This window comes from Staurois parvus, unplaced genomic scaffold (assembly GCF_062004578.1).
Source record: "Staurois parvus isolate SC_StPar_1 unplaced genomic scaffold, SC_StPar_1.0 ptg001051l, whole genome shotgun sequence".
Classification (NCBI taxonomy): domain Eukaryota; kingdom Metazoa; phylum Chordata; class Amphibia; order Anura; family Ranidae; genus Staurois; species Staurois parvus.
The window spans coordinates 1,397,271-1,409,981 of NW_028318847.1; the positions used below are offsets into that span (position 1 = coordinate 1,397,271).

Here is a 12,711-nt window from a genome sequence, read left to right on the forward strand (position 1 = left end):
GAATACAACATACGGCCCTCCAAGCTGACATGTATCGACCCTTAGTGGGTCTTAATTATAGCAAATTATTCCACTGAGGGTCAATACATGTGAGCCTGGAGGATGTAATGTTGTATTCCCTCAAGTAAATAAAGTATCGCAAGAGCTACAGCAGGTGCCAGATTTATTCATTCTTTTGTTTGCTGTGACCTTTATCAATAAGGATGCCATCACCACCATATTGCACACACTTGTCTTTGTAAAACATTTAATCTTCTGAAATAAAAGGTTTAGAAAAAAAGGAACCTTGAATGGACTCAAAATAGAGTTTTCCTGTGTGAATCTGTATAGGAAGCTAATTACTGGATCAGGAGAGTTTCTGGCCAACAGTATCTGTGTGAGCAATCAAGATCGTAACACACAAACAAACGAGGAAAAAAAGATTCACACATCATGCCTGACATACCACTTCTGAAGCATTTAAATGGTTTAAAAAAAAATCTAAAGACTTATAGAGTATGTATAATTTTATTATCGATCCAATAGATAACCAGTGTTTGTAATCAGGTAGAGAACTTAGAGCATTTCTGGATTCCAGCATGCCTGCTTGTATCTGCTCAAATACTTAAAAAAAATGTACAAAATAAAACCATTAATTTCATTGTTGCAGTAACAGATGGTGCAAAACAGTGCATTCCAGCCCTAATTGGTCATTTTCTTAAAAAATAACTTTATTTAACAAGACCTTTTTATACAGTTTGCAAATATCGCATAGGGTATAACATTTCCAGGTGTAGCGTAAAAAGAACAATTATACAGACATCCTCCTAGATTACATTCTGCGATATATTGGAAAGTTGAGTCACATAAAAAGTTATCTCGTTTTAATTTTTTCAGTTTAAAGAAACTTGTATAAATAGTAACCTGCTGACCAGAGTCACCCATCGGATACAAATTGATGGGCACAAGGATAGTGGGCTGATGAAGGTCAGAAAGACCAATTCAAAAGGGGGTGAAACCCAAGCGTCTCTTCATGCCATCCACTTTCAGATTTTGGCAATCTTCTGTCTACACAAATTATGTGAAGGCTTGTAGATGAATAGAAAGTGACAAAAATATGTTTATTGCGCGCAGAAAATGAATGGTCCTGTGTGCAAGTCCTGCCAGTTCCTTCTGTAAATTTGGGACACATCATCAACACTTATTTTATAAGTGTGTTCCTAAAATAACAAGAAAGGAAAATAAAATTACCACAAAGATGTTTCCATTTAATCAGATATTTCAGTAATGAATTTCAATGCTGAACGCTAAACTACAGGCAAAAAGCTAAATGCACACATAAAATACACATATAGGAGTTGTTCTATCTGCATATGGATTTGTATATCTTTCCACCTAGTTCTGAGCTATACACAGCTACAAAACACAGCACAGTCCTGCCTGGCTGGAAGGGGGACCTAATATTTATCTGCTGCAGTTTCACTTTCACCGACAGGTCTCCTCCCCACCCTGTGAATGGACAGTAAAAGGAGAAACAGCATATTGATGAGCTAATCTCTCAGCTGTCCTGTTCTCTCTCATCAACATACACCTTGCATTGCCATCCAGTCCAGCCTCCCCTCCTCCATAAAAGCATATAAATCAACTGGTTCAAAGAGTTACAAGATCTTTATGAGACCATTTAACACATACTGGGGGATTAAAAAAAAACTTGTGTCATTATTTTGCAACTATGTGACATTGTAAAGTTCACCAAGATGAACTTCAACTATAAATTTGATTAATTAACAATAAAATACAAACCAAAAATTGCGGTAAAATGGCGCATGCTGACTTTTTTTTTTCCTTCTAATAATTCATTAACTGCTTCCCGACCGCCCTATTGCAGATGTACTGTTACAGGGCGGCAGGGATGCACAAAATCACGTATTTGTTTTTCTGGGTAAGGGTGTGTGATTTACTAGGGAGACAAGATGCTTTGTTTTGCTCTGCTGTGCAGAGCAATACAAAGCAGCCTGTTCGTGCTGACAGGGAAGAGATCTGTGTTCTCTTCAAGGGACCAGAGAGAAAGAAGAGGAACAGGAAACCAGAGCTAGGGGTTACTACTGAGAGAGGAATCAGCGTAGCTGGAGATTACGATTTAACAGGGATCAGCAGAGAAAGGGGCTACTGCTTAGTGGGTCATCAGCAGAGCTGGAAGTACTATTGAGCAGGTGATCTGCTGAACAAGAGTGCTAATAAGCTGGGGATCTGCTGAACAGGGGTACTAAAAAGCTGGGTGTCTGCTGACTGGGGATACTAACGAGCTGGGGTTCTATTGGGCCCCTTTAAAACAAATAGAAAATCAACACACACATGGCATTTGCCAAGCTTCATTAAAGCTTCAAAAAAGCATCAGTGAAGCATCAAAAACATCAAAAAAGCATATTGAAAGTGGTAGGCGCTTGTGTGTTGAAGTGTTAATTCGCCCTAACTGTCTGGCACTTCAATAAGTGAGGCAGTAGATGGGTGATATGATCCATTTCAGCTAACATATGTAGAAACCTATACAGTATCTCACAGAAGTGAGTACACCCCTCACATTTTTGTAAATATTTTATTCTATCTTTTCTTGTGACAACACTGAAGAAATGACACTTTGCTACAATGTAAAGTAGTGAGTGTACAGCTTGGATAGCAGTATAAATTTGCTGTCCCCTCAAAATAACTCAACACACAGCCATTAATGTTTAAACCGTTGGCAACAAAAGTGAGTACACCCCTAAGTGAAAATGTCCACATAGGGCCAAATTACCCATTTTGCCTCCCCGGTGTCATGTAACTCGTTAGTGTTACAAGGTCTCAGGTGTGAATGGGGAGCAGATGTGTTACATTTGGTGTTATCGCTCTCACTTTTATACTGGTCACTGGAAGTTCAACATGGCACCTCATGGCAAAGAACTCTCTGAGGATCTGAAAAAAAGAATTGTTGCTCTACATACAGTGAAGGAAACAAGTATTTGATCCCCTGCTGATTTTGAATGTTTGCCCACTCACAAAGAAATGATCAGTCTAAAAAACGAATGCCAGGTGTATTGTAACACTGAGAGACAGAATAGCAACACAAAATTCAAAAGAAATGCATGTCTAACAAATTATGCATGGATTTGCATGTTCATAAGGGAAATTAGTATTTGATCCCCTTCACAAAACATGACTTAGTACTTGGTGGCAAATCCCTTGTTGGCAATCACAGTGGTCAGATGTTTCCTGTAGTTGGCCACCAGGTTTTCACATATCTCAGGAGAGATGTTGGCCCAAGCCTCTTGGCAGATCCTCTCCATGTCATTAAGGTTTGGTGGCTGATGTTTAGCAACTCGAACTTTCAGCTCCCTCCACAGATTTTCAATCGGATCAAGGTCTGGAGACTGGCTAGGCCACTCCACGACCATAATGTGCTTCTTCTTGAGCCGCTCCTTTGTTGCCTTGGCCGTGTGTTTTGGGTCATTGCCATGCTGGAACACCCATCCACAATCCATTTTCAACGCCCTGGCTGAGGGAAGAAGGTTCTCACCCAAGATTTGACAGTACATTGTCCAGTCCTTCATCCCTTTGATGCGGTGCAGTTGTCCTGTCCCCTTAGCAGAAAAACACCCCCAAAGCAGAATGTTTAAACCACCATGTTTAACAGTTGGGATGGTGTTCTTGGGGTCATATGCAACATTCCTCCTCCTTCAAACGCCGCAAGTTGAGTTGATGCCAAAAAGCTCAATTTTGGTCTCATCTGACCACAACACTTTCAACCAGTCCTCCTCTGTATAATTCAGATGTTCAGTGGCAAGCAAACTTGAGACGGGCCTGGACATCTGCTTTCTTGAGTAGAGGCACCTTGAGGGCACTGCAGGATTTCAATCCTTGTCGGCATAGTGTGTTATCAATTGTTTTCTTGGTGACTGTGGTCCCAGCTGCCTGGAGATCATTGACAAGATCGTCAAGTGTAGTTCTGGGATGATTCCTCACTGTTCTCATGATCATTGAGGCCTCTTCTAAAGATGATGCACAAGAAAGCCTGCAAACAGTTTGCTAAAGACTGCAGACTAAAGAGATGGATTATTGGAACCATATCCTGTGGTCTGATGAGACCAAGATAAATGTATTTGGTTCAGATGGTGTCAAGCGTGTGTGGCAGCAACCAGGTGAGGAGTACAAAGACAAGTGTGTCTTGCCTACAGTCAAGCATGGTGGTGGTGGGAGTGTCATGGTCTGGGGCTGCATGAGTGCTGCTGGCACTGGGGAGCTACAGTTCATTGAGGGAACCATGAATGCCAACATGTACTGTGACATACTGAAGCAGAGCATGATCCCCTCCCTTCGGAGACTGGGACGCAGGGCAGCATTCCAACATGATAACGACCCCAAACACACCTCCAAGACGACCACTGCCTTGCTAAAGAAGCTGAGGGTAAAGGTGATGGACTGGCCAAGCATGTCTCCAAACCTAAACCCTATTGAGCATCTGTGGGGCTTCCTCAAATGGAATGTGGAGGAGTGCAAGGTCTCTAACATCCACCAGCTCTGTGATGTCGTCATGGAGGAGTGGAAGAGGACTCCAATGGCAACCTATGAAGCTTTGGTGAACTCCATGCCCAAGAGGGTTAAGGCAGTGCTGAAAAATAATGATGGCCACACAAAATATTCACACTTTGGACCCAATTTGGACATGTTCACTTAGGGGTGTACTCACGTTTGTTGCCAGCGGTTTAGACATTAATAGCTGTGTGTTGAGTTATTTTGAGGGGACAGCAAATTTACACTGTTATACAAGCTGTACACTTACTACTTTACATTGTAGCGAAGTGTCATTTCTTCAGTGTTGTCACATGAAAAGATAGAATAAAATATTTACAAAAATGTGAGGGGTGTACTCACTTCTGTAAGATACTGTACATTATTGTCTCTTTTATAAATAACCCCAGTCCAGAACACAGAAAGTAAAAACCAAGTCTAGATAATTTCTGATTAAAGAGAGGTGAAGACAGTGCTAAGGGGAATACTGTAATCTCTGAATGGTAATCACCTAAAAAAGTGTTACACTTTACATTGACAAACATATACCTAATGTAAAAATATCGGACTCTTGGTCTTCTTTAAATCTTCAGCACTCACCAAAAACTAAAATATCCATAGTGGAAGGACTAACTCTTTCAAAATGTAAATGATTAAAAAAAACAAACAAAAATGATGTAACCTGAACAGTACTTAAATGTGCTTATGTAGCAGTTGTGCAAGAAAAAGGAGTACTTGTATTTCTGGAAGAGGGCCACTGTGAACAGGAACTACATTTCACAGGTAATTCAAACACTGTACACATACATGTACTAGATATTCTGTCACAGATCAGAGTTTTTATACGACCAACTAGTGTGCTGGGTATAAACAAGGCTATGCCAACATTTAGTCAATTTTGTTACTCACGCTGTCATACTCTTCCCACTCCCACTAAGGACAATATAAGGGGTCTTCTGAGCCTTCTGCTTTTCCTGCAGGAGTGCCACTGTACCAAGTGGGGTATCACTGGAACTCATTTTCTTTAAAAGCTGGTAAGAAAAAGTGAAACCTCCCATTTAGATTCTGCACAAACATGTCAACATCTGCACTTACATATATTTCTTAGTTAATTTAGTGGAAGCTTTGTGGGTCACTGGTATAAGCAAACCTGGATTGCAAAAAACAGACTACAAATGAGATTTCTATATCCAACCTATTCATAGTTCTTCCATATTAAAGCATCAAATATCTGGGCTTAGAAAAGATTACACTTTAACATTTCTTTATTACTGCATCAAGACTTACTGCTTCCTCATCCAATTTTTTCATGCGTTTCTCTGTCTTCATTTTTCCTGAGCCTTTGCCATGGAACCGATGAGACAGCTGTCTAAAAGCCTGTGCCAAAAAAAGAGAAAAAAAAAAAACCAAAAACTGTAAAAGTTGTCCATTTGAAGGCAACAAGGAAAAAAAGGTGGGGTGAAGCTTACCTCCTTTGGACAAAGCTTTCTTCCAGTCTCATCCACGTACTCAATCTTCACATCTGGCCTGTAGCCTTCCTTTTCCTTGAATTCTTGTGTAAACCCTCTGTACTCTTCCCTCCTGCTATACTTGTCATCTATTGCCCTATTTAACAAGTGAATGTTTGTTAAAATGATTTTAAAAATATCTAACATTCAACAGTCATGCTCATTATTAATTTATGTTCTATATGCTTGATGTTTCTTCCTATGTTAGCCCCCCAGCAGGAAAAGTAATTCCCTGCCAAAACAGTAAAAGTTGACCAATACACACACTGATACACAGCAATCTCATTTTTCACCCACTGAAACAAAGGGAAGCTGTACATTTACTTAATCCATTTATACTGTATTACACAAACTATTAGTCATTTTTTAAAAGCTATTAAAAGTGCAACTTCAACCAAGATGGTTTTGGGTGGAGTTGCCCATTGACGTCAATATGACCATGCTGCAGCTGCATGCCAGATATTGCTATGGTGGTTGCAGCATGGTAGTTCAATGTAAAATTCCCAATGGGACAGAAAAAAATATCCCCCGAAGATCAAAAACAGGTGTGCAAGAGGTGCCAGTATCACCTCCTGATCCCTGTAAACTGGCTCTAAACTCTACCTCTGAAATGATCCACTGCAGATGACTTTTCAGGGGGGCAGTAGAGCTTGGCTCCTATATCAAAGGCCCTTAAATAAGCCTTAAGGGCATAAAGTGGAACAGAAAGAATATTTTGAGTCCTTCAACCCTCCCAAACACCTAAACGACTCAGATCTCAAACCAAGTTGTAGCGTTCCTTGGACTTTGGTGAGAAAAGGACATTAGAAAATCCCCCTGAAATTTGGAGCTGGCCGATTTGGCTTGCACAGCTCTTTGCAGAATATAATGGCAAAAACAACCCCCCCCCCTTCCACCACCACCAATTTGGTAACCTTTATGGGTTTTCATATCATATTCTCTGGAGTCAAGTATCCCATGCATAACCTGCTGGCTTAATGTTTCAGAAAATTATGCCAAGCCCTGGCTGAGCATAAGTTGGGAAAATGCTACAACCTGGTTTGAGGTCAGATTTTTTATTTGATTAAGTATACCTGTAAAGAAGGACTAGAAAGTGTATGTGGACAATCAGGACAAAATATGTATTAATTTAGTTACACTTTAGGAATATAAAAACTTGAAAACGAAATAAAAATTATTTTGTTGTGAATTCTTTTTCTTACAATGCACTGAATTCTACTAGCATTTACAGAAAGCTTATGTTCAACTTTATTTAAATGAAGCCTCTATTTTCTAACTATACTGAATGTGTCACTATTTGTTAAGCACAGGAGACCTTTAGGTCACAATATTACATACATTTTGTCTTCTATACAATATACAGCTGATGGAAGGGATTTATTGGGAGCTTTGACACGTGCCACTTTGTGTACCGTTGTCTCCAGCAGACCTGTGAGAAAACACCAAAATGGTTTGTAAATACAGTGCACTTGCGTATTACCAAATAAATAATAATATATATAATTTTTTTATTTTTTATTTCATATACACATACACATTATATTGCCAAAAGTATTGGGACACCCCTTCAAATCATTGGATTCAGGTGGCCCAATCACCAACATGGCCACAGGTAGGTGTATAAAATCAAGCACCTAGGCATGCAGACTGCTTCTACAAACATTTGTGAAAGAATGGGTCGCTCTCAGAAGCTCAGTGAATTCAAGCATGGTAACATGATAGGTTGCCACCTGTGCAAGAAGTCCATCCATGAGATTTCCTTGCTACTAAATATTTATATTGTAAAGTGCTGAGCAAACTGTTGGCACTACATAAATCCTGAATAATAATTTCAGTCAACGGTTAGTGGTATTCTAAAAAGTGGAAGCAACTGGGAACAGCAGCAACTCAGCCACAAAGTGGTAGGTCTCGCAAAATGACAGAGCGGGGTCAGCGCATGCTGAAGAGCACAGTGCGCAGAAGTCGCCAACTGTCTGCAGAGTCAATAGCTAAAGACCTCCAAACTTCATGTGGCCTTCAGATTAACACAACAGTGCTTAGTGAGCTTCATGGAATGGGTTTCCATGGCAGAGCAGCTGCATCTCATCCTTACATCACCAAGTGCAATGCAAAGCGTTGGATGCAGTAGTGTAAAGCACGCCGCTACTGGACTCTAGAGCAATGGAGAGGTGTTCTCTGGACTAACAAATCGCGCTTCCCTGTCTGGCAATCCGACGGACGTGTCTGGGTTTGACGTTTGCCAAGAGAATGGTACTTGCCTGACTGCATTGTGCCAAGTGCAAAGTTTGGTGGAGGGGGGATTATAGTGTGGGGTTGTTTTTCAGGGGTTTGGCTGGGCCTCTTATTTCCAGTGCAGGGAACTCATAATGCGTCAGCATACCAAGATATTTTGGACAATTTCATGCTCCCAACTTGTGGGAACCAGTGCAGAAAGTAAGGTCGGTAAAGACATGGATGAGCGAGTTTGGGGTGAAGGAACTTGACTGGCCTGCAGAGAGTCCTGACCTTAACCTGATAGGATACCTTTGGGATGAATTAGAGTGGAGACTGTGAGCCAGGCATCAGAGCCTGACCTCACAAATGCACTTCTGGAAGAATGGTAAAACACTCCCATAGACACACTCCTAAACCTTCTGGACGCCTTCCTAGAAGAGTTGAAGCGGTTATAGCTGCAAAGAGTGGGCCAACTCAATATTTACCACAAACACTATATTGCCAAAAGTATTGGGACGCACATGAGCTTTAATGGCATCCCAGTTTTAGTCCGTAGGGTTCAATATAGAGTTGGCCCACCCTTTGCAGCTATAACCGCTTCAACTCTTCAGGGAAGGCTGTCCACAAGATTTAGGAGTGTGTCTATGGAAATGTTTGACCATTCTTCCAGAAGCATATTTGTAAGGTCAGACACGGATATCAGACGAGAAGGCCGGGCTCACAGTCTCCGCTCTAATTCATCCCAAAAGTGTTCTATCGGGTTGAGGTCAGGATTCTGTGCAGGCCAGTCAAGTTCCTTCACCATAAACTCGCCCATACATGTCTTTATGGACCTTGCCTTGTGCACTGGTATGCAGTCATGTTGGAACAAGAAGGGGCCATCCCCAAACTGCTCCAACAAAGCTGACGCCTTCCCTTCACTGGAACTAAGGGGCCAAGCCCAACCCCTGAAAAATAACCCCACACCATATTCCCCCTCCATCCAACTTTACACTTGGCATAATGCAGTCAGGCAAGTAACGTTCTGCTGGTAACCCAGACACGTCCATTGGATTGCCAGACAGAGAAGCGTGATTCGTCACTGCAGTGGTGGCGTACTTTACAACACAGCATCCGACACTTTGCATTGCCCTTGGTGATGTAACGCTTGGATGCAGCTACTCGACCATGGAAACCCATTCCATGAAGCTCTCTATGTACTGTTGTGCTAATCTGAAGGCCACAGGAAGTTTGGAGGTCTTACCTACCACTTCATGGCTGAGTTGCTATTGTTCCTCATTGCTTCCACTTTGTTATAATACCAATAACAGCTGAACGTGGAATATTTAGTAGCAAGGAAATTTCACAGAGGGACTCATTGCACAGGTGGCAACCTATCACAGTACCATTCTTGAATTCATTAAGACCCTGAGAGCGACCTATTCTTTCACAAATGTTTGTAGAAGGAGTCTGCATGCCTAGGTGCTGGATTGTATACACCTGCGGCCATGGAGGTGATTGGAACACCTGAATCCAATGATTTGGAGGGGTGTCCCAATACTTTTGCCAATATAGTGTACATACACACTGGGCATTCAAGTCAAACCAGGACTTTTAATTTTACAGGTATAAAAAGAGATGTTAGTGTGGCGGTACTACACACAGTACTAAATGGAAAGTGTGCCTTATTACTGATAGGCAGCGCACATGTCGCTGGCCAGTCCAGAGACCGTTTTCAAGATGGCAGACATTGGTGTTTGTGTGTGCATGGAACAGCATGTGGGGATGAAGTTTCTTGTGAACGAAGGCATAAAACCCGCGGTTATCTACAGAAGACTTCAAGCACATTACGGTCATGAGACCCTCAGCTGCAGTAAGACATTTAAATGGTGTAAACGTTTCAAAGATGGCCATACATTGGCCAGTGACAATTCCAGCTGTGGTGGTTCCCAGAATTTGCTATCCCGTGGTGCCACGATCAACCGTGAATATTGCTGTCGTGTTTTGAGTGATGTCCATGCAGAAAAAACAGCCTGGTTTGATCACTAAGGGCATCCTGTTTCCTCAGGTCAACGCACAAACTCACACTGCTAACTGCACGACGTTCACATTTCAGCAACTCGGCTGGGAGGTATTGCCACATCCCCTTGCAGCCCGGACCTCTCTCTGAGTGATTTCCATCTGTTTAGACCCTTAAAAGAGTTCCTCGGAGGTCAGCATTTCAGCACTGTTGACGAAGTGAAGCAAGCTGTTCTAGGATGGTTCAGGCATACTGACAAATCTTTCCATGCCAAAGCTTTCCAGGCATTAAATGCTGGGATAAGTGTATACATGTAGCAGGGGAGTATGTCTAAAAATAAATGTAGTTTCCACTCCTCGTGTGTATATATTTATATATGTTATATACACACATACGAACGTGAAAGTTTGAACGAGGCATGGTTGTTGATTACCAGACGAGCTGGTCTGAGTATTCCAAAAACTGCTGATCTACTGGCATGTTCATGCACAACTATCTCTAGGGTTTACAGAGAATGGTCCGAAAAAGAGAAAATATCCATTGAGTGGCAGTTGTGTGGCCCAAGTGGGCAGACATTTGAAAGGATAGAAAAGCAAGAATAACTCAAATAACCACTTGTTACACCCAAGGTATGCAGAATACCATCTCTGAACACACAACACATAGAAACTTGAAGCAGATGGGCTACAGCAGCAGAAACCCACACAGGGTGCCACTCCTTTCAGCTAAGAACAGGAAAAGGAGACTACAATTCAGGCACAAAAAAAACGTTGTTAGGTCTGATGAGTCAATTTCAGCTGTGAAATTCAGAATTTGGTGTAAACACGAAAGCATGGATCGATCATACATTGCATCAACAGTTCAGGCTGGTGGTGGAGGTGTAATGGTGTGACAGGATATTTTCTTGGCACACTTTGGGCCCCTTAGTACCAATTGAGCATCGTTTAAACTCCACAGCCTACCCGAGTTTTGTTGCTGACTATGTCCATCCCTTTATGACTACAGTGTACCAATCTTCTGATGGCTACTTCCAGCAGAATAATGCACCATGTCACAAAGCACAAATCATCTCCAACTGGTTTCTTGCACATGACAATGAGTTCACTGTACTCCAATGGCCTAAACAATCATCAGATCTCAATCCAATAGCACACGTTTGGGATGTGGTGGAACGGGAGATTCTCATCATGAAGCTGCAGCCGACGAAGCTGCAGCAACTGCGTGATGCTATAATGTCAATATGGACCAAAATCTCTGAGGAACATTTCCAACACCTTACCTTGTTAAATCTATGCCACAAAGAATTAAGATGGTTCTTAAGGCAAAAGGGGGTCCGACCTGGTACTAGCAAGATGATGAGTGAACACACACACACACACACACACACACACTCTACAAGAACACATTTTTACCTTTGTTCTGACAAAGATGTAAAGCAGCAGCCAGACCTCTGTTTACAATCGGCTCTTCATCCAAAATAGTTGTTGAAGCTGCAGAAAACTAAAAAGTGGGAAATAATGTATACAGGAATATGGTCAACAATGTAATCAGATCGATTACACATCTCATGTTTAAGATTTATCGCTTTAAAAGGAAGCCTGCAGCAGCCTAGAATACCTTGCTTTATGGTTGAATGCTGGCCATTTCTGACAGGCAAAGCTTTGATAGCTACCAGGTACTGATGAAGGTTTAATCGCTCTGGTAAATAACAGTAAAATCTTTTTCTGCATCTATTGAGGCACACAGACTGATAATAAGCAATTCTGGGTTGTACTGGAAAGAAATGACTCTAGACACATAGGGTAACACCTTTAGATTATAACCCTTCCCACCTCACATCTACTTGGTTGTAGCGAGTAATCAAAAAAAAAAAATGGCATAAAAAAGGTAGTGTTTTTTACTTACTGTAAATTCCTTTTCTCGGTTTCTTGCACCCCACTGAGGGACACAAGAATTCAGAGATTGTCAGATTATACTGCTACCTCTACAGCAGGACTGGATAGCAGGAAACAAACAAAAATAAAGTTTTTTTCTTTTAAAGCAGTACCAAGATCAAGATCATAGCCAGATGGCTGAGACACGTATCTCTCAAATGGCTTCAAGAAAGGACTTTACAGTGCATACATAATTGCCATTTTCTTTTTTGTCCATTGAGGGAAAAAGGAATTCAGAGGTTGTTGGTACATCCAAAAGCAGTCCAACTGAGGGGTGAGCAACAGCACACAATACACTAATAGGCCTACAAAAATAACTGAACAGGGACTGCTTGCAGCTCAATGAGCTACCTGAAGGACCTTAAATTTGAAGATCAAATGAGGTCTGCAGAATGTGTGAACAGAAGAAGTTGTAGCCTTGCAAATCTGGGAAACTGTTGCTAGACTCTGAAAAGCCCAAGAAGCGCTCACAGATCTCGTATTGTGCAAGATGACAGGAATGGGTGGCAACCAATCATTGAGACCATAATTA

At 41.6% G+C, this 12,711-nt stretch overlaps 1 protein-coding gene across 1 annotated transcript in view; it reads right to left on the reverse strand.

The window, feature by feature from the left end:
• Positions 1–488: 488 nt before the first annotated feature.
• Positions 489–12,711, reverse strand: part of SART1 (spliceosome associated factor 1, recruiter of U4/U6.U5 tri-snRNP) — a 78,989-nt gene continuing 66,766 nt past the window's right edge. The window contains exons 16-21 of the mRNA XM_089658035.1: positions 11,658–11,745; positions 7,371–7,461; positions 5,994–6,129; positions 5,812–5,901; positions 5,434–5,555; positions 489–1,199 (exon numbers count right to left, since the gene is read on the reverse strand). Coding sequence (XP_089514161.1) covers positions 1,181–1,199; positions 5,434–5,555; positions 5,812–5,901; positions 5,994–6,129; positions 7,371–7,461; positions 11,658–11,745 — 546 coding nt within the window. The 3' untranslated portion in view covers positions 489–1,180. The remainder of the gene's footprint in view (positions 1,200–5,433; positions 5,556–5,811; positions 5,902–5,993; positions 6,130–7,370; positions 7,462–11,657; positions 11,746–12,711) is intronic.